This window comes from Euprymna scolopes, chromosome 40 (genome assembly GCF_053919585.1).
Source record: "Euprymna scolopes isolate OS-2025 chromosome 40, ASM5391958v1, whole genome shotgun sequence".
In the NCBI taxonomy this organism is placed as follows: domain Eukaryota; kingdom Metazoa; phylum Mollusca; class Cephalopoda; order Sepiida; family Sepiolidae; genus Euprymna; species Euprymna scolopes.
Window position 1 is genome coordinate 31,397,565 of NC_136521.1, and position 22,632 is coordinate 31,420,196.

General features: G+C 32.8%; 1 protein-coding gene across 1 annotated transcript in view; it reads right to left on the reverse strand.

Annotated features, from left to right (window-relative positions):
- Positions 1-537: 537 nt before the first annotated feature.
- Positions 538-22,632, reverse strand: part of LOC145265472 (transmembrane protein 115-like) — a 120,193-nt gene continuing 98,098 nt past the window's right edge. Inside the window, exons 2-3 of the mRNA XM_080121338.1 lie at positions 9,979-10,152; positions 538-6,722 (exon numbers count right to left, since the gene is read on the reverse strand). Coding sequence (XP_079977464.1) covers positions 6,488-6,722; positions 9,979-10,152 — 409 coding nt within the window. The 3' untranslated portion in view covers positions 538-6,487. The remainder of the gene's footprint in view (positions 6,723-9,978; positions 10,153-22,632) is intronic.

A 22,632-nucleotide genomic window follows, 5' to 3' on the forward strand; every position in this document is an offset into this window, starting at 1 on the left:
GATCGTTGATTTTTTCCGATTTTATTGAAAAAAAACTTTTGTACACGCATACCAACACTGTGACATTAAAAACCTACTTTTCAACAAGATCAGAAGAAATCATCAATCTTTGGCAATGCTGTAAGATCTCGACAATGCAAAAAAAAAAATTGTATCACCTTAAGCACCTTAATTGTATCATGAAGCTGAAAATTTGGATAAAAATAAATAAAAAATAATTCATTTATTAGAAAAAAAAATCCTGCATAGATTTGGTTTCTTAACAGATTTTCTAAACATCTAAAAGATTGGAAAAAAATTTTTAAATAAAATATTATGATTAAGCAAAAGAATTCTATTGTGTTTGCTTAAATAAAAAAAAATGCTGCCTCACACGCACATGCAGAAAATATAATAAAGAGATGCAGATTTCACTTTTCAGTATATTTCATTATATAAACAGGATTTAAAAAAAAAATAAATGAAAAAAAAAAACTTTTCTTTTGTATATTCAACAAATAACATGAATAGTCCCATTTCTTTCGTTATTTTTTCTGAAAAAAAAAATTTTTTTTTTTTTTTTTTTAAATTTTACCAGAACCAGCCTAAGAATTGGCTTCTTGTGTCCCCATACCTCCACTAATGCCAAGACAACAAGACAAATGTATTCTGCCATTGAGAAGTACAGAATTAAGATTCTGAACCACTCCTAATCCATCCAATACACATATCCCTTTCTAACCAGGAAACCAGCCCAACTTTTATTGCAAGAATATTTTAAAGCGATATGTTTTTTCGATTGAATGCAATAAGCAATTTAATTTTTTATTAAGGATAATGGAGGTTGTAGAGGAAAAAACGGAAAAGTTGCAACTAAATTGGCTGATGGGTTGCAGATTTAAATAATCGTTTTTGACACAAAACCACTCATCGTTGTTGTTGTCTGTCGGGGTGGGCAGAGGAAACATGCAATGTTGCAAGAAAGACTCTTCTGGTGGCATAGATGTGTTCAATAGGTTCTTCCAAAAGAGATGTATTGATCCATTAATTTTGTAGATTGGTTGGCTGAGAAGACCAAAAAAAAAAAAAAAAATTAAAAATAAAATTAAAAAAAAAAATAAAGCTGAATCTCGGATGGGATCTGAGGCATCTAGGTTGACCAACTACAGGAAACGGTTGCTTACCAGATTGGCTGGCAAATCTGGGATAACTTAATCATGACCGAAAGCCAATCATTGTTGTTGTTGGGAGAGGGAATGTTAAATGCAAGATCCTTAGGAAAGACTTTTGCTATAGCATGGATGTTTTCAATGGATTCTTCTTGGTTGGCTAAAAGAAAAAAAAAAAAAAGAAAGAAAATCATTTTCTAGATCGACCAACGAAACTGTTGCTTACCAGATCAACTGACTGGCTTATAAAGAATCACTTGACCATGATAAAAAAGGTACCTATTGGATTTGCTGACCTTTGTAAGACGGTGTATGCTGATGAGTCAGTTATGGGGAGCAGTTACCTTTAGTCTGGCTAACAACAGCAAAAGTTTGCCATGAGAAGAAAATGGCTGCCTCTAGATTAGATGGGTGTGTCCAGATTTGCCAGTCATGGGAAGCAGGTGTCTCTAAACTGGATGGGATGTCTAGATTCGTTAGCCACTCAAATACCTCTATGATAAGTGGGTACACACTGTACTGGCCTGCTGCCCTGGAGTTATATTTAATATCATGTAATGGTCCTTGGTCAAAAGGGAAAGGAATATTAAATTGTACCCCCTCCCCCTGTCACCTTTGTTCTTTTCTCACAATAGCATTTTTGTACTTGGCATCAAGAGGTTGGTAGGGGGCAAGGAGGGGAATTTAGAAAATCAATGTAGGTGAACTCTTGAATCATCAAAAGATGTTTTTTTTTGTCTGTTTTTCTTATCTTTTTTTTTTCATTCCATTGTCAGTACCCTAAGGAGAAAAAAAGGGTTGGGGCATAAAATGGGTAAGGATTTTTTTTTATTTTGGGTTAGGGTTGAGGGAGGAACGGTTTCTGTACAAGTACCAAACAAAATGGAATGAAAGTCTGGATAATAACAACAATAATAGTAAAAAAAAAAGTTTCTATTTTTAGGCCAGGAGTTTTTATTTATTTACTTTTTTTTTAAAATCTATTTGATTGAACCCAATAGTTTTCTTCAACCTTGTAAACATTTTATTGCTATGTCCAAAAACCTTCATACATAAGACGAAGAAAAATATATATCACCAACCAAAGAGTATCACAATAAATTTAATTTTTCCAAATTAAACGGTTTGTATTAATGAAGGTAGCTAAAAGTAGCTATGAACAAAAAAAAAAAAACTTAAATTAAAAATAAAATAAAAATTTTCAAATAAAAAAAATAAAAATATTACATAATTGAAAACATTTAAGGTTAATATGAAAATGTTAGAAAACCAAATAATGTTATGAAATATTTTATTAAATGATTAAAATAATATATTTTTTTTTTTACATTGGATGTATCCTTCCTTAAGATCACCAGAAAAATAAGGAGGAAAAAATAAACAACAAACAATTTTTTTTTAAATCAAATTTTCTTCGAAAAAGGTGTATATCACGGAAAATCTCAGAAAATGAAAAAAAAAAAAAAAATAATCTTAATCATTTTATAAATTTCATAAACTTATTTGGTTTTCTAATATTTTCAAAATAAAAATAAAAAATCAATTATGAAAATAAAAAAATTAAAATAAGAAAATTTTAACTTGAAAAATTAGAAAAGTAATTTTTTAACAATTAAAAATTAAAATTTAAAGGAAAATACAAAGAGTTTCAAACAGATCCAACTGACTTTTGTGATAACTTTTTATAGATGTCTTGTTTAGTGGAACAATTTTTATGAATAGTTAATAATTTATACGGCTAATTATTTATGTTAAATGTTATTTGACATTTTTGAAGATTCTCTGAAATTTATTTATTTAAAATTCCAGTATTTACTAATTTCACCCTTTTCTTTTTTAAATATACTTTATTAAATTTAGCAGAATTGTCAACTTTAATGATTTTTGGGGTCCACTCAACCGTCATTACATCCAAACAATCATGCATAAACCGTAAAAGAAAAAGAGAAAAAGAAAAAAAAAAGAAAAAAGAAAAAAGAAAAAAAAAGAAAAAAGAAAAAAAAAGAAAAAAGAAAAAAAAGAAAAAAGAAAAAAAAGAAAAAGAGAAAAAAAAGAAAAAGAGAAAAGGGAAAAGAAAAAGGAAAGTAAATAAAAGAAATATAAAAAGGAAACAAAAAAGTACACAACAAGAAGAACAGAAAAAGAAAAATAAAGAAAAGGAAAAAAAGAAAAATACAAAAAAAATGAAAGAAAAAGAAAACTGCACTTTACACTCCAAGAAAAGAAATTATATACATACATACATAACAAAAAAAAAAATTTGTCTAATCTTTACACTTAAGAAATATTCAAATTATTCGATGAATGGATAGTTGTGAAACTTCAGTAAAATAGTAAGATAACATTTATTTTTATAATTAGAAAGCTCCATCTAAAATACACAAGGGTCGACTGCCTTAATTTGGTTCAAAGTCAGAATTTATGGCTAAACAATTGGTTTTGTGAAGTTGATTATTTTATATACATATATATATATATATATATATATATATATATATATAGAGAGAGAGAGAGAGAGACAGAGAGAAAATATATACATATATATACATGCATATATATGTGCACATATAAAATATATACTTATGTATACATGCATCTATATATGCATAAAATATATTCATATATATACATGCATATACATATAAAATATAGAATATGTACATATATATACACACAGAGATAAACACATACACACACACATATATATATATATATACATTAACTATATCTATATACATGTATATAAAATATATCTATACACACACATATATATGAGAGGGCAGTGTTTGAGAGCTATGGAAAATGAGTGTATGGAAATGGTCTATATAATAAAATAAACAACAATATTGAAGGAATTTTAATAATGTTCAATTACACATTTCCAAACATAATCTGTTCCACAAAATTGTAGGTGTGTGAATTTCACAAAAATTTTGAGAGCATATCTCTTCCCTGGAGAGTATAGAAAGTGTAAACTAGAAATTTGTTTATGTCGGCACTGGAAATTGGATATTGAATGCTAGCATTAGTCCTGCAGTTGAACAGGCTTGTATATTTGTTAGTTCAGTTTCCAGAATATGAGTTTTGAATTTGATTAGTCTTAGGTGCTATCTAAAGTAATAATTTTGTTTTGTTTATTTTTTTGATTGTTGTTGATAGATTCTCGAAATTTTGGGAAGTTCACATACTTACCATCTTATGTAACACACTATGTTTGGAAATAAAAATGTGTGATTAAAAATTAATAAAATTTCTTTCAATATTGTCATAGTCATTTATTTTACTACGTAGACCATTTCTATACATTGCATTGCTATAGCCCTCAAACACAACTCTCTCACACTTCGCACAATGCTTCAAGTAAACTATAAAATTCTCCTCACACACACATATATACACACACACACATATATACAGATATAATCATCTTTTTTTACAAATAAATATGTATTATCCACAGACATATGTTCTATATTCACTAACAATCATTAGGGTGGCTCATACCAGTTGAACAATTTGGACTAGAGTCACTATTTGTTAACTCCAATCAAACATCCTTATCCATTTGGCCACAGTGACAGCCATATTAAATATAAGAAAAATAAACCATATATTTTATTTACAAATATAATAAATCTAAGAAAGTGTTCAATCTGCTAAGAGAAAAACTTTACAATATTGCTTAATTAAAAACTTTTAAGATTTCTCTCAAAGTGCTTGATTTGAATGGAGCTTTTAATGTGTGTATATATATATATATATATATATATATATATATATATATATATACACTTTATCAAATTTTCAATTTATATATATATTCCGTGCTTCATTCTAAATTTACACATTACAGCATATCATTTACATTTGAAAATATGTCCATCTTTAATGACTTTATTTTGGCTTTTAAAAGTTAAATTATTTTTTCAATTGAATATTTAGTCGTGAAACTAATAAAATTTTCTAATTGAGTCAAATTAAATGCACATTAATGCAATAAACATTGAATGTCAACTCACACATCATTCTTTTAAGCATTGTTTTCTATTCAATATATGCTGGTTTGTATCGCATATATATTCCAAAAACTCAGAGCTTTCAAGCATTGTCAATCGTTTTTTAACAAAATGTACACAAAAGAAGACTTGCTACCCAAAACTTAATCAAGTAAATAAAACAGACACAAAAAAGACACTAAAATTAAGTCATAAAATAGAAACACACACACACAAAACTGAGATAAACTCCCTGCCAAACACTGAAGCACTGCAAAAATCATTAAAAGTACGACAATCCTCCCTTAAAAAAAAAAAAAAGTACAAATCTCCCAACAAAAATATATAACAGAATGGTTGTTATCCAGAATTTCTTCTATATTTAAAAACAAAAATAAGAGATATGTATGATGTATGTGCCCATGATGAAATGAAAATACTATATTCCAAAAATTATGCAAATTGACCAAGTACTTTTGTTTTTATGAAAAAAATATTTTTAAGTGATTAATGGGAATTCATAAGCATTATAACAGAAATTTTACAAGTTTGAATTGTTGATTTTTCTCCTTGTTTTTTTTCTTAGATTGTTTTCAAAATGGTGGACATGACAACCACTCTCCTGTAACTCAAACTTTTATTTCCGTGTTTAAAAATAAAACTACTCTATCAATTTTTCTGATTTTTGGAATATTGTCATACATCATATAGATTTTTCTTTATTTTTGTTTTTTTAATATGGGGGAATTCTAGACAAGTACCAGCAATTAATCTAAATCCAAATTATTTGCTGCCACAAAAAAACAAAAAAAAAAAAAACAAAAAAAAAACAATAAGATACAAAAAAAAAAGAAATCACAAAAAATGTAGAATGCAAAAATAAATAAATAAATGTCATTAAGAAAAAAAACTTTGCTACAACTAATACTACCCTCTCAAATTAACTAAACAAAAATACACTCAGCTAAAAAATAAAATTTAAGATTTCACAAAAATACTAATGTTAAACAAATGAAACTCCTGGCCTAGCAAGATGGGTATAAAATCCCAACTAAAGCTAACACAAGACCCCTAGAAAAAGACTAATATTAAAAGAAAAAAAAAGAAAAAATACAACTCCTGGCCTAACAAAGGGGGATGAAAACCCCCCCTTCAAATAGAAAAAAGTTTTTCTTTGTCATCTGTGAATGCCAATTGTCATGACAACGTCGACTGGTCGAAGATTTTTCTTATTTTTGTTTCACATTTCAAAATAGTCTTTCACAGTCTCATCTATCAATTCAATCCACTGACCAAGTGAGCAGCGGTTGGAGGAAGCTGGTCACATGATCAGTCTGCCATATTCTAGGACACAGAATCACTAGAGTGTTTAAGATTTTCTTTAAAGTCTGGTACAGGTAATTTCACTGACACGTGGTGGTGGTATTTCTCTCGTCCGGCTTCGGATTTCACTTCTTTTACTGGTGACTGACCTGACGGTGGTGATTTTGGAAATTCTCCTTCTTCCACAAGTGATGGCCATTTTGGCTGCTGGTCCACTTTGCTGAGTCTCTCATTTAACGCCTTCAATGCTAATTGCCTGCACAAATAAAAATAAGAAAAACAGATTTAAATCATTCATATAGGAATGATTATGTACTGTTTTATGTCATATTAATTTCTTCAAATTTATAAAATATGTATCCAGTTGAAAAACAATTCTTTAAACATGTTAAATTCAAATACGGATATTGACACTGTAAAAACTACTGCCTTAGTAAAACATACTTTGCCTATTCCTTTTTTATCAACCAATTATGTGTTTCTTGACTTGCATATAAACAAACTATAAAAAAAAACACCATAACTTACGAGGTTGCTGTTTGACCACATATGCTTCTAGTATAGTAATTTCAAGGTTATGAAGGGTTTATGAAGCATAAATATAAAAAACATTGTTTTAGGTTTCATAACCTTGAAATAACTTTTTGATAATATATAAATTAAGAGAACATAAGTATTTCAAGATGATTAAAATTGTTTGGGGGAATTAAATATGTAATCTTTGAAATCGGTTAGAAATATAATTTTTGGGGGTAGGGCATCAACAAAACAAGATTAAATTTTATTCCTATTGATGTTTTCATTTTGCTTAATATTTTGGAGGAAAAAGGAGATTTTTTTCTCTCACAGTCAGAAATGCTCTCACTATCACTCATTAACAGATTTTATCCAACAAGAGTTAGTATCCCAAACCCAAATTATTTTCGTTATATTAAAAAACTTTTAATACAGATCATTGTTCTTTGCAAAACATAAACAACTAGCAAAGATACCCGTGCTTTGCACAGAACTTTGCTGTATGCTAGTGTACCCACATCACGGGCACCCTTACAATAAGTGGAGATTGTAAGAGCAACTATTGCTTAAGGTGTTTAAAATTTTTAACTACCTCCTGAAGTGACTGAAATTCAACTATGAACTTTAAAGCAAATAGATTATATCAAAGTTAACACTTATATTGTTACACGTAAAATTTGAAACAATTACAAAGAATCATAATGGTTAACATTTGTTTTGTATCAAAAATACATTTTTATCAAAGATAGAGCAAAGATATCCTAACTTGATATGCACCATCCCTAGGAAGGAGAGTTTAAGAAGAGCTGCACTGAATAAATCTTAATGTTTGACCTTGATCTTGAAAAAAATCTTAATGTTTGACCTTGATCTTGAAAAATGGTGTGCACCATCCCTAGGTCAGAGACCATCATCATGTCAGGTTTGGTCATGATCGGTCAAGTGGTATAGGCTGTAGGAGAATATATATACATAGGCTATGACCTTGACCATGGAAAATGGTGTGCACCATCTCTAGATCATCATGCCAGGTTTGGTCATAATCGGTCCAGTGGTGCGAGTTGTAGGAGAGTTGTACACACAGACACAAAAACACTACTACTTTATTTATATAGATGGTATCACATTTATTTTGGTAAATTAAAGTTGGAAATTTGAAAATGTACTCTTGATGCTATTGGTCCAGAAGCCAGTTTTCACAGAGTATAATGAAAAATGCAGACTTTAAACAATGGAAAAATCGTGTATTTATATTATTTAGACTACTGTTCTCATCTTGAAGTTATTTTCACAATGTTTTGGCTGTTTCTTCAGGTTTATCTTGTTAAACTCTAGAATCTTTCTGTTGAACGTAGGACTTCTACCCATCATGTTTGATGGGACAAGAGCATGCTACCTCCATGAGTTAAATGATGGATACTGTTTGAAATTCTGTGCAGATTCCCAAGTAATTTGTAATTGTATTCTGAGTATCACTCTCACTTAGGATTGAACCTTCAATCTTCAGAAGCGTGTCAATTACAGCTGAATTTTACCAAGCACTTTATCTGTTATACCATGGGTCCTTGTGAACAATTCTAGTACAAATTTTGGGAGCCTTATCTCAATTCTTATTTTTAGATGTTCAATCTGACTACCTATTATTATAGATCATGACTTATTATTACATTTCTATTAGTGATGGGACAATTCCAATATTTTTCCTGATCCGATACAATTACTAATATTTATAAATCTCTAAATATTTAACTATAAAGTTATTAACTTTCTCAATTACCATAAAAACACATAAAATGTGGAAATATTTGCTCAAACGTAAAAATATTCTTGTGGGGTATGATCTTTAAATTTTAATTTTACCGATAACTTAAAATCAATAAATATTTATTTTAACACGACTACTAACAGTGGAAGATTTTGTTTTAAACAAAATCAAATAAAAAACAATAATTAAAGGAATCGTCTTTGGCATTGGAAAATAGGCACAAATTTTTCCGATTCCAATACCCAAAAAAGTTCCAATTTTTCTGATTCATCGTCCCAACACTAATATATACTGTATATTTTGGCATATAAGGCGGCCGTCAGATAGACGAGGTACAAAATAGGAGCAAATTTTAATAAATTTATCATATATTGGTTGTATAAGACTGCTAAATCATGAAATCATGTTTGTTTAGGCTAGGTTAGAGAGGGTTGTCTTACACGCCAAAATATAGAGTATATATAGATTTAGGCTCATTTCTTAATAATATGCCTGCTAACGTGTCATTGAAATAAAACTGAAGATTGTCAAAATACGATTCTTGCAATGTGGCACACATAACTGATATGTTTCAAAGAGATGATTTGGTACTTCCAAAATCAGTTCGAAGTTGCCGTTTTACACAATATGATGCAAAACTCAAAATTGACAGTGAGGACAGTGCAAAAAAAAGACTTGGGTGCCATTAGCTAGAGTCAAAACAACAACAAAAAATACATATAGTTCTACAGTCTTATTTATTACTCATGCACATAAAAAGTTAAAAAAATAATGTTGTTTAACCTATAAATGTATATTTGCAAATGCATAGAAGAGCACTTAAAGTCGACTTATGCCTGCCAAGTCCCAGTTTTTTTTCAATTTTCATCCCTTCACATATTTTTATCGGTTAAAAACCAAATCAAATTTATTCCACAGATCCAAATTAATATATCAAGTTTCAAGTCTGTGGAGAAAAATTGACAGAAGTTTGTCGCACAGACAGACAAGGTCACTTTTATATGTTTATATTGAAAAATCCTTTAAAAGTTTATTCACATTTTTATATAGCTATCAACACACAAATTTTAATCGCTTTCATAGATTACATATTTAATCCTATAAATATTTTCATTTCATTTTGCTTAGTGAAAACTACACAAAGATTGTCTCATCTCCCAAAAAGGGTGATTCACCAAAGGCAGAAAATGATGCTACCATTTTTTGCTAAAAAGAAAATCCTGTTCCTTACCTCCTCCTTTCAGCATCCTGAGGATCTGTGCCTGGTAATGTGATGGTAATTGTGGTTGGAGAACTGACATCATACTTCCGTTGCGGTTTCTTGCAGATTTTCATCCGGATCAAAGTGCTAAAGATTGTATTTGCCAAAATTCCGACCACGGGTTGAAGCCGACTTGGGAAAAAACTGAAAATTGAAAGAGAAAAGATTTGAAAACAAATAAAACTTATTCAATAAAATAAAAAACTTATATTCAATCTATTGCTTAAATTATGAGAAAACTTGGACTTGTTTTGGCATTTACCTTAGAGTGGTTGGACCAATTCCATCCAAAGAATTTGTTGCGTCTTGAATAACTGCTGACCAGGTGCATACTTTACCACAGTAGCAGATACAAGCATTAGCCAATCACGGTTCCAGTGGGGAACCCCATAGAGGCAAGGATCAGCTTAGTATCATGTTGTACTGTTCTGAGCCTGGTTTTAACTAGAATAGAACAATTCCACAGGTCTGCTTTCCAACTGACTATGACATAGTGATTTTCAAGTCCAATGTAAGCAAGTTCTTGTTGAGTTGTCCTTGAATAGTCAAATATTTTTTCATTTTTTTACAAAGGGGTTACCACATATCAAGGCCCGGAGGCCACTTAAGGATAAGAGTTAATGTATGTATTGTAATCATTGGGACAATAGTGTAGTAATCGTTTGTCGTGGAAATTTGGTATGATTAGATTATTTATGAGGACGGTTCAATAAGAGCTTGTTTACTTTGAACTTTATAATGAGATTGTAGTCAGCTGGAAAGCAGACAAGCGGAACAAAGTTCCACAGGCGAGCAGTTCTAAAAAAGAAGCTTTGTTCATAAAATCCATGTTTAGGTTTAGGCACTGATAGAAAAGGGGGGAATTTATTGATAGTGATTTTGGCTAGACAAATGGTTTTTTGTGAAAGATCGGCAAAGGGGAACCATGAATTATGAAAATAGCAATAGAGCAGAAACAGGCTCGCAATGTCTCTTTTGTGGGAAAGAAGTTGCAGATAAGAGAAAAGGGCATCACTTACTAGATTATGAAGTCGGTTTTAAACTCTGTCAAGGCAGGATAGGTATCCGAGCAGCTCCTGCCCAGATGTGGCAATATACAGATAGAGAATTGCATCAGCAGTGAAATATCTACTGGAGCGGTAAAATGATCCAACCATTTTTCTGGCGACCTTGAAAATGGATTTAATGTACGTGCTCCATTTCAGATCAGAAATGAAGGTCAGACCAAGAAGCTTGTTTAAACATGGAGCTTCCTCAAGACGAGGGCTGTTCATTTCAATAGGAGTCAGATGTGGGTCAGAGCGTTGATGGTGGAAAGAGAGAAGCTTGATTTTAGATGCGTTAAAATTAACGAGCCACCTTTATTTTTTTACTACTGATCATTACAGTGTTACCTCACCAACCTTCTGACACTCATTGACTTTTATCCTTAGTGGTGACTCCCTTGTAAAAAAAAACAAAAAAACTTTTCTATCAAAAACAGCCTATAGAGAATATAATGGATCATATGCCACTAGATTGCTATATTAATTTTATACTCATCATGTCAATAAACAGTGCTTTTGTGTAGAACTTCAAGATTTTGCAGTATTTATCTGAGGAGTACTCTAAGGAGATATTTGACTCTTATAAGTTATATAAGTAGAGGATTGCATTAAAAGTAAGATACTTTCTGGAGCAGTAGAATGATCCAATCATTTTTCCAACAATCAAGCTCTCATCTGTACTATTTTATTGTACACCTGTGAAACTTGGCCAATAAGAGCAAGCAACCTAAGAAAGTTTTAGGTGTTCGATCACTGCTGTTTGCGTCGCATCCTTTCTGTTTGCTGGCAGCAGTTCATCTCAAATACCATTGTTTGTTCTTGCTGCAATATACACTCGTTAGAAAAAAAAAAAAAAATGAGTCAAACAAATTTTTTACATTTTATTGCACTAAATGCTATATTCAACAATGAACAATTGAACCAGGAAACTTAAACAAGACTAATAACACAGAACAAGACATTTACTTTAATAAATGCTTAGTATGGAATAGCATTCCCTTTTTATTTCTTTAAAAGATCAATCCTTTTAGAGATGTTCTCAACCAAAGTGAAACACTGCAAAGAGGAGATGCTATTCCATTCGTTTTGCACAGCTTCCCACAGTTTGTCATTATTCGAAAAAGTTCTTCCAGCCAATGCACGAGATATTATGGACCAAATATTCTCGATTGGATTTAAATCGGGGTTTTGACCTGGCCAAAATATCACATTAATTGAATTATCAGATAACCATTTTCTTGTGACTTTAGCAGTGTGTGTAGGGGCATTATCATGTTGAAAAATAATGTTCTGGGATATTCCCAGCTTCTGGATACTTGGTAACAGTCCTGTTTCTAATATTCAAATATATTCCTTTGCATTGATTGACTTCTCACATCTAATTAGTTCCCCAACTCCTGCTGTAGTAAAAGTTCCCTATACCATTATCCCTGAATTCCCATATTTAACTGTCGTTTTTATGCAACTTGGTGAAAATCTGTCTCCAGTTCTTCGATTGCACCGTTCAGAAGCATCATTAACAAGACAAAATCTTGATTCATCTGACTAGAAAACATTCCTAAACCAGTCTGTATCTTTCTTGCCATAACACGAGAAAAATCTCTTTCTATCATTGATGTCTTTTTAGATAAAAATGGCTTCTTTGCACACCTTTTAGAAGAAAATCCCATATTTCCCATATTGTATATCTAGAAAGAGAATTTCCAGCCCGTTTTGAATTCTTTGCTATGGTCAATATAAGCTTTCTTTCAATTCTTCAAAACAGTTAATTTAAGCCTGTGGCCGTCCTTCAAAGTGGATGATCTAGGGGGACCAGATCCATTTCCCTTTTACCAAGCGTTCGACTTCGAACCTTCGACCAATTCGTTTCACTACAGAAAGAGATGTTTTCACATCTTCTTTTCTTAAAATATCAAAAATCTGCTTGTAAATCATTTTCGACTGCCTTAATCCTGCAATTTGGTTTTTTATATCCTCGCCAAGAGGCGGTCTTACCATTTTAGGATTCATTTTTCCACTTATTATTATATGCTATAATAATAATGATCTGCAAAATAGAAATTTTCAGTTAAAATGAACGAAAATTCATAGAAAAATGTTGAAAAATCGATTTCTTGCTTCTTTCACACTTGGCCCATTTTTTTTTTTTTGCTCATGAGTGTATACTATCTGCAACAACTATCAATGTATTTCTCTCACCTTCTATCATTATGCTGATTCAAACATTCTGATATTTGAATGTTTTTGTGATCATTTAAGAAAAAAGTGACTTTTTTTCAGCATTACTTTATTTTGTTATTTAATTTATGTTTTTTTAAAATTTATTAATGTGTTAGTGCACACCAACACACATGTAAATTAGATAGAAAAATAGTCAATCTCTTTACTTCTATATTATAAGGATCGTATTGAAGTAAATCCACTGATTAAGTTTAGTTATGCAAGACAAATGTCTTATCCATCTCGTGTGACCTCGCCATGCATGGGTTGCCATGATTGAGGATGTAGGGCAGGTCAGGAAAGAAGTACGCTCAACCTGACCAGGGAGAATGCTGTTGCAACAACAACAGTCTCTGAACAAATTTACTACAGTTAAAGTTTTTGAATCAAAGTAGAATAAATAGTGATAGTGGTTGTGACTCGACAGGTCATGGGTATGTCCATATATAAACATATATATATATATATATATATATATATATATATATATATATATATATATATATATATATGGTGTGTGTTAGAAGAGTTAAGTGATGCCTTTTGCAAAAAGTCTGCATATTTAATGTTTATTTTTTTTACTTTCATGACAAAATACGTTAAAATATTCTGGAGTTCTGAGATTGAGTTATGAAAAAAATTCCATTTTAATTCTTTTGATGATTCACAACCCATCGCTCACTTAGCAATCTATGTATTTCACATTCTCTCGACCACAACAGTGTCTTAACGGATATACTAGAGTTAGAGTTTTCAAAGTCTGTATAATTTGGATTATTCGGACTGTTGTTCTCATCTTGAATCTTATGTTCACAACGTTTCCATTGATGTAATCTTCAACCTTTTCAGGTCTATCTTGTTGAACTTAGGAATCTGCGTATAATTTTGAACAGAACCCTTTTATTTAATCCATGGAGATAGCATGCTTTCATTTCATTGGCTATGACTGGATAAAAGTCGCAAGTAATTCAAAATTGTATTTTGAGTGTTGTGAATTTTACTTTATCCATAGCATAGTGGATAAAGTACTTTTGAAGTTCAGTTGTAACTTACACTTTTCTGGAGGTTGATGGTTGAATCCTCAGAGGGACGGGTGGGGGGAACACACAAATTCAAAATACAATTGCGAATTATTGAAGATTTGTACCTAATCACAAATGACGGTACTAGAGCATGCTACCCTCGTGGATTAAATAAAGGATTCCATGCAAAATTCCATGCCGATTCCAGAGTTCAACAAGATACACCTGAAGAAGATCAGAGGTTATATGACCGAAACGTTGTTAGAATAACACTTGAGGTGAGAAGAGTAGTCCGAATATTCCAAATAATACTTGTCAATCTTCATCTAAAACATTCAGAAACATTAAATTTAAGTAGAATAAATAGTGATAGTGGTCGTGACTCAACGGGTCATGGGTATGTCTATATATAAACAGATTATACATCTGTGTGTGTGTTAGTTGCAAGCAGCCTGCATATTTCACATAATTGTACTAGAGAGGGTAAGTCATTAGCCAGGCTAAAGAGATACATTCATTTTTTATATGTTTAATAAGAAAAAACATATCACATGATCGCAATATTCGAGCATAAGTTTTCAGTAAACATATATAATCTAATAGATTATATGAAGTTAGGTATGTATATGTAAGTGCATATATTTCTATGTATATGGTTCACTCCTAAACTAATTGACTGATCTTTATGAATTTTAAAACACAGCAGCTCAGTGTAAAGGTGCATAATGTGACTATATTTAGTTTAAGTTTTATGCAAGAAGTGAAAATCCTTCATCAAAATTCAGATAGCTTCGATTTTTATGAAATTATAACAATAGGTATTAGACATGAATTAATATTACACAAATTTCAGTTTCTTTGGGGTATTTTGAAATGTTTTAGGGAGTATAATATATGTACAACTTCAATTTTAAAATTCAAATATTTTAGACTAGCAGAACCTGTTAACTGGCGTTGCCCAGTGGAAGTCTGCCCCCTCCCCCTTGCAAAAAAGTAAACTATGGTTGTTGTTGGTGGCCACTGTTGCCCTTGAACAATCACAGACACTGGAGACCATGGCCGAAATGAAATAATCTGGCTTTCACTGGCGAAAAGAGATGGTTTGGGGCAATGACATGCAGGTACTATTTGAGTTTTAAAAAAGCAATTAAGGGAATGCGTAAACCAGTATAAATTAATAATATTACAAAAAAATGGTCCATTAGAATAATAATGGAAAGTATAAAGGTTAAGGACTCTCACTGTATATGGACTGTTTAGAGTGATCGAAATCAGTGGCAGCAGTCATATCTGTTTCCATTTATTGAAGTCTTCCTTTTCTTTTCAACTCTTCCACCAAATAGTATTAAAGTAAATTCCATTTTTATGTTGTCCTTTTTTAACGTTAAAACAATCATGACTTTTTACACTTCACTTCTTTGAGTATTGTCATGTTAAGAATGGCGTTTGGAATAGATATCCCAAACTCCTCATGTTAAGAACGGCTTTTGGAATAGACACCACAAACCCCCCCATCTTAAGAATAGCGTTCTGATAGACATCCCAAACTTTCCTATATAAAGAACAGCTTTCAGAGTAGACAACCTCCTTTGTATTTGTGAAGGTGTGTGGAAAAATAATTCCCCTAAATTTAACTGTGATAATCGTTGTCAGCATACTCAACCGCAAAAGTTAAAGAAAAAAAAATATGGGGTCGCAGTGTTTGTAGGATAGAAGTAAATGTGTTTATCGTGGATGCTTACAAACCTGGCAGCCAGTGAATTAAAGTGTATAATACAGGATTTTATGTCTTTATAAGTACTTGTCTCTGCAAAATTTGAATGAGATTTTCGTAATCAGCAGAGTTGAACCCCTATAAAAGTAGTAATTCTAAAGAAGCTAAAAAATGTGTTTACGAAAATCGTAAATTGTTAGGTAAACGAGCAAGCCAGACAGGAAATAAATGTTTGTTGTTGCGTCTTTGATGCAAGAGAGCTACAGCGAGAGAATCAAGTAGATTGCGCAGGTTTAAATAAATTATCTATAAACTAGCCTGGGTGCCCGGTGTTACCTGGGTGTTTGGAGGTATGTGTTGAGCAAAAAAAAATAATAAAGTGGTAGTAGGCAGGCAGACAGGCAGGCAAGCTCGAACCTGTACCGTGAAGGAGGAAAAGGAAGCAAACCCCCCCTCAAAACGTGACTTCTTTGCCGTCAATCAAAAAGAGAGGATGACTTTCAAAAATATCGGCGAAAAAAGTGACCCCCTCCCTGTAGAAAAGTGCCCAATTGAGGGTGAAGGAATATTTTGATATTTGTCATCTGAAGGGTCATGTTTCAAACTGATACCGATCTTGTGAAAATCCATCGCTTCTGTCAAAAGTTTTAGGCAGACATACAAACATACATATATACATACATTTAAACAGACAGGTGAGATTTATATTATAGATGAATTACCTTAAAAAAACGTAACTATGGTTGTAAAAAGTGCAATTAATTACTGAAACAAAGTTACAAATTGAACGAGCGAGCAATTTACTTATAGGGCAAAAGTAGGTATGTTTGAATGGTACATTAGTATTCATTTAGCATGCTAATACCATTATTCCAGAATATAGGAATGGTCAGAGATTATCAAATAAAAAGGAGTGGAATTAATCTGGGGAGACTTTATTATTTTTGTAACGGAAAAGGGAAAGATTATGTTATGTCAACGAGTTTATGATCCAGTTACGAAGGGTGAAACTCCATATCTGTCCCAAGTGCAGAATAGCTCCCGGTGATGACTGGGAGCTGTAGGAGTACTAGTTATTTAGAAGGAAAAATAAGAAGTACTTCCTATAAAGGTGGTTGCAATTGTGATGATGTTGCTCCTAGGAAGTAATGTAGGATTTTATTATAACTACTTAATGCATTTAAAATAGTGTTGTAAAGTTACATAAGATAGTGACTAATAGACATTCTAAACTCCCCATGTTAAGAATGGCTTTTGGAATAAACACCACCAACTTCCCCTCTTTTTTAACAGGGGAGATTGGTGCTCAGAATCGACACCCCCAACATCCAAGTACGTCCAAGGATGGAATACTGTTGCCATATCTGGGCAGGGGCTGCTAAAAACAGCCTATCCTGCCTTGACAGAGTACAAAATAGACTTCGTGGCTTAGTGAGGGATGCCCTTTTCTCTACCCTGCAACCTCTCTCCCACAGAAGAGACGTTGCGAGCCTGTCCTTGTTTTATCGTTATTTCCATGGCAGATGCTCATCTGAACTCCAATCTATGGTCCCCCCTCGCCAATCTTTCACGAAAAACACCTGTCTAGCTGAATCCACTGTGAAAAATTTCCCCCACTCTATATCTGTGCCTAAATCAAAACGCAGATTCCATGAACAAAGCTTCTTTCTTAGAACTGCACGCCTGTGGAACTCTGTTCCATCTGCCTGCTTCCCTCCGGACTATAACTTGGTTGTCTTCAAGTCCAATGTTAACAAATTCCTAATGAACCGCCCCCTTAAGTAAACATATCATCAAATCTCCTCACTAACGTAATGTACTTGCAATAACCCTTATCCCTGAGTGGCTTCCGGGCCTTGATAAGTGGTGATCACTGTGTAAAAAAAATCCCCATGTAAAGAACAGCTTTCGGAGTAGACAGGGGGGGGTACAGTGATAATCATTGTCAGCATACCCACACCCAATGCTAAAAAAAAAAAAAAAAAAAAAATTATGGGTTGGCAGTGTACTTGCACTTTATTTTTTTGTGACAGAAAAGGGAAAGATTATGTTAAGTCAATGAGTTTATTATATAATCACTAAATATGTCTACAATTGCGTTCTATACTTACATAAGATAGTGGCTAATAGTCTAGACATAATAAATTTGTATGTGGCATCTGTTGTTGTAAACCTACGGTACTTTGGTTCAGAGGGGAATTTCGGCAATCAAAATACTATATAGGAGATATACTATACAGGGTGTTTCAAAAGTCTTGGGAACATTACAAATGCGTATATCTCATGAACTATTCCAGGTAGAAAAATGAAACTGGTGCCATTTTAAAGCTTGCTTAATCAAGTTTTTGGTCATACTAATGATTTTCGTCTTATGTTTCCAGGTGCAGTAATGTCATTCTCTAAACAAGACAAGGCATTTTGCGTCCTCCAATTTGCAAAGACTGAATCGTGGACATGTGTTCAGCGTGCATTTCGCAGGAAATTTTAAAAAGAAGCCCCTGAAAGGAAATCCATTGTCAGATGGCATGCTAAATTTGTGAAAGATGGGTGTTTGTGCCCAAGTAAGCGAGCAGGTCGCCCTTTAACTTCAGAAGATGCAGTTGAGCAAGTTCAGACAGCCTTTCAGCGGAGCCCCCGTAAATCAGTGAGAAGAGCCAGCAGAGAACTTCAGCTTGCTCCAGCAACTATCTGGCGTGTCTTAAGGAAACGACTGCAAATGGTACCTTACAAGCTCAAGTTGATCCAAAAGTTGAAGGACACTGATAAGCCACTTTGCCGTGACTTTTGCATTGCAATGCAAGAGAAGTTGGAAGATAACGGCTTTGATGACTGGCTTGTTTTTAGCGATGAGGCGACCTTCCATCTGAATGGCAAAGTTAACAAGCATAACACTCGCATATGGGGTACTGAGAATCCTCATGAACTTCTTGAGCACGAGCGAGATTCACAAAAAGTGAACGTGTTTTGTGCAATTTCCAAGAAAGGTGTCTATGGACCGTTCTTCTTTGAAGAGGCAACTATCACTGGTGAATCCTATCTCAACATGCTGGAAGACTGGTTAATGGCTCAGTTGGAAGAAGCAGAATCTGATGACTTCATTTTTTAACAAGGTGGTGCACCTTCACACTGGAGTCTTAGAGTAAGACAGTTTCTTAACACAAGGCTGCCTGGTAGATGGATTGGGAGATCTGGGCGAGGTGATGACGTTCTCATGCCCTGGCCTCCTAGGTCTCCAGATCTTACCTCGTGTGACTTTTTCCTTTGGGGCTTTGTCAATCAACAAGTCTATGTGCCGCCCCTTCCAAGAGATATTGACGAACTAAAGGCTCGAGTAACGGCAGTTATGGGAACCATTGACGTCAAGATGCTGGAACGTGTTTGGCAAGAAATGGACTATCGACTAGATGTCTGCCGTGTGACGAATGGTGCTCATATTGAGCAACTTTGAAGATTCCCCACAAAACTTGAAACTTTAACCTTTCCAACGGTACCAATTTCGTTTTTCAACTCCTAATAGTTTTTGAGTTATTAAAAATCGTTATGTTCCCAAGACTTTTGAAACACCCTGTATCTTATATATAAATTCCTTTAAATTCACACAAATGTTAGAGTGACAACTCAAAAAATGTATACTTTACTAGAGTTCCAAATATAATATACTAATTAAGTAAATGTTCTAAGTTTGTTTCAAAAACGTTTTAATACATACAGTTGTTTCTGCCCATTTTAAAACCTACATTCACTTGATAAGAAAACTCAACAGGTTCACATTTTTCTGTGAAAAAAAAGATAAAAAAGTTGAAAACAATTTTAAATGTCAACAGTTCTGTTTACTTAATCATTATTTGAATTTGAGGTTTTAATTTTCATGTAAAATTCACATTATATCTTTTATAAATATATTGAGTTTTGTTATCAAGAAAATGTACGAAGCTGTTCTAAAAGTTAAGCTTCCTATTTTTTTTAACTCAAAAAGTTGAAGAGCTACAAATACGAGAGTGGTATCATTAAAACGAGTGAACGTTTTGTACTCCAGAATTTATTTTTTTTTAACATAATCAACGTTATTCTCAATGCATTTTTGCCAGGAATTCAATGACGCATCTCTGAATAATAATTTATAAAAATATTATTGTTATAAAAAGCCTCTTTAAGAAAACGAAGATGACCTCTATTAAAGAACTAAGAAAAAGTGGCAAACCTACGCACATAATGTAATATTCCGACTTCCTGTCATTGAATACTCTGAGTGTTTACTATTTATGCTTGCTGACTTGAAATTTACAGGCACTTCAATTTTCCTCAATTTCTGTATTAATTTCTGGTAACCTGGAGGTAAAATACTAGCCTATGAAGTCAAGGATGACTTTGTGACTGAGTTCAAATCATATGACTATTAGTAATTATCACTTCATACACTGATGATTACATAAGCATGAAACACTAGTGTCTATAGGTATAAAAATAATTGCCAATACTTATTTAAAAAGATATTATCATTGTGAAGTCTCTTTTTAAGAAAATAAAGTTGAGCCTGCTTTTGGTAATTAAGAAAAAGTGGTTAACCTCATCGCAAATGCAACATTCCACCTTCCTGTCATTGAATGTTCTCTGACTGTTTACTATGTAAGCTCACTGATTTAGCATTTATAGATACTTAATTTCCCTTAATTCTTGTGTTAATTTCTGGTGATCTGGAGGTTAAATACCAACTTATGAAGTCAAGGGTGGCTTTGTGTCTGGGTTCAACCAGCAATGATTATCACTTGCATCACTTCCTACACTAATGATTGCATAAGCATAAAAAAATTAGTGTCTGTAGGTATAAACTAATTGAAAATATTTATTTAAAAAATATTAACTTTATATTTAATCATGCACACACACACACACACACACACACACACACACACACACAGCAGCAGCTGTCACTTCCAATACATGACTCAGAGTCTTCTGGGCAAATGAGAAGGAAAGAAGGGAGAATAACAGAAGATCATCAATGTTGGTTGGGGAGTGGGTGTAAGTGTAATATATATCGAAAAGGGGAGAAAGAATGTTGGAAAATAGAGGAAGTGGGGGGCAAATGTCCAGTTCCACATATGTGGCAAATGATCTATAATCTTTTCATCCAAAAAGTGTCATGGGTTTGAAGTGTTGATTACAAATTAAAACCTACCTGTAAAGTTAGGAAATGGTGTTTTATATCAATTGGATCAAATTTTAATGCTTGTATTTATATCTTTGCTGAGAGTTGGATACTATTTTTTTTCTTTAATCTAATCCATAAAATTAAGTCAATTGAATTTTGCATGTTAGACCTAGATAGCAATACATCTAACTAATCGATATTCGGTCCTAAAATTACCTAAAAAGTCAGGAATATATTAACTAAAAAACAGGAATCTATATTATATGTCTGTTTATCTGTCCATTTCATTTTTTCTTGGAAACTACTGGGTTGATATGACTGAAATTTTGTATGGACCTTTTTGATACGTATCTGTTCGATGCACAGTTAGTGATTAATAGAGATTAGTCACCAATAGTTGCAGCATTCACGGTGGTTCATCAGTTGGGCTGGCTCTTTCCAACAAGATCAGCACATCCCAAACACTGGTTGAGCATACATGGTGATCCAAGGCTGCTTCTGTTATGCATGCAAGCTATTCGTGGTTCCAGCGATGGATTACATAAAGGTGAAGACCCAAAATCAGTTCAGCATCCCGTTTCACCATCCTGAGCCAGGTTTTGAATTAGCCACCGTGATGTTTCTTGCAGCTTGGAAGTGGTGCTGGATTGATAACTGCATGGACAAAGTCACCTGGGTGTTATCAAAGGGTGTGACCGAACCAACAAATGGAGAGATTTTTGGAGGGAGTGGATTTTGCAGCTTTACTGTTGAAGATAAATTATTGCCAACTGACATGAAGGATGCAACGTAGAGAGTGATGGCCGAATACCTCCAATTTGAGTAAGTCACTTGTGCACATAGGCCAAGTCTTGCAGCCATAAAGAAGAATCATCCGGATGAGGATTTGGTAAATCCTGACTTTGGTGTTCAGCCTTATTTCTTTAAGAGACCAGAGCTGTGATCAAAGTTGACAGAAAGTAGTGCGAGCATTGGAGAATGCAGGCAAGAGAACGCATCCTTGTCGGACACCAGAGTGAATGTCAAAGAAGCAGGACTCCTGACCATACACATGGACTTAAATGCAAGTGGAGAGATAGCAGGCTTTGTGGTGACTTTCTGCAAGAACAATACCACATTTACTTTAGAAGTTTGGCATTAAGCATTCATTCTAAGTCAAAGGGCTATAACTTTTGCTCATTTTTAATAGGTTAAAAGACTAGTATATTAATTAAAAAAATTGTTTCAAACAAAGGGAAGTAACTATTTATTGACAAAGTTATAGTTATGTCTCTTTTTAGGATGGTGTTCACATGAAAATGATTCTGACTCAGTCAAAGTATTCTCTGGAAGTAAATAAATTGAATTTCATTATTTTATTCTTAACAACATGTGCTAACGATCCACAAAAAGAACTGACAAATCAGAATCAAATATTGATTTTATAGGAAAAAAAATTTGCATACTAGATATACACATGTATATATTAGT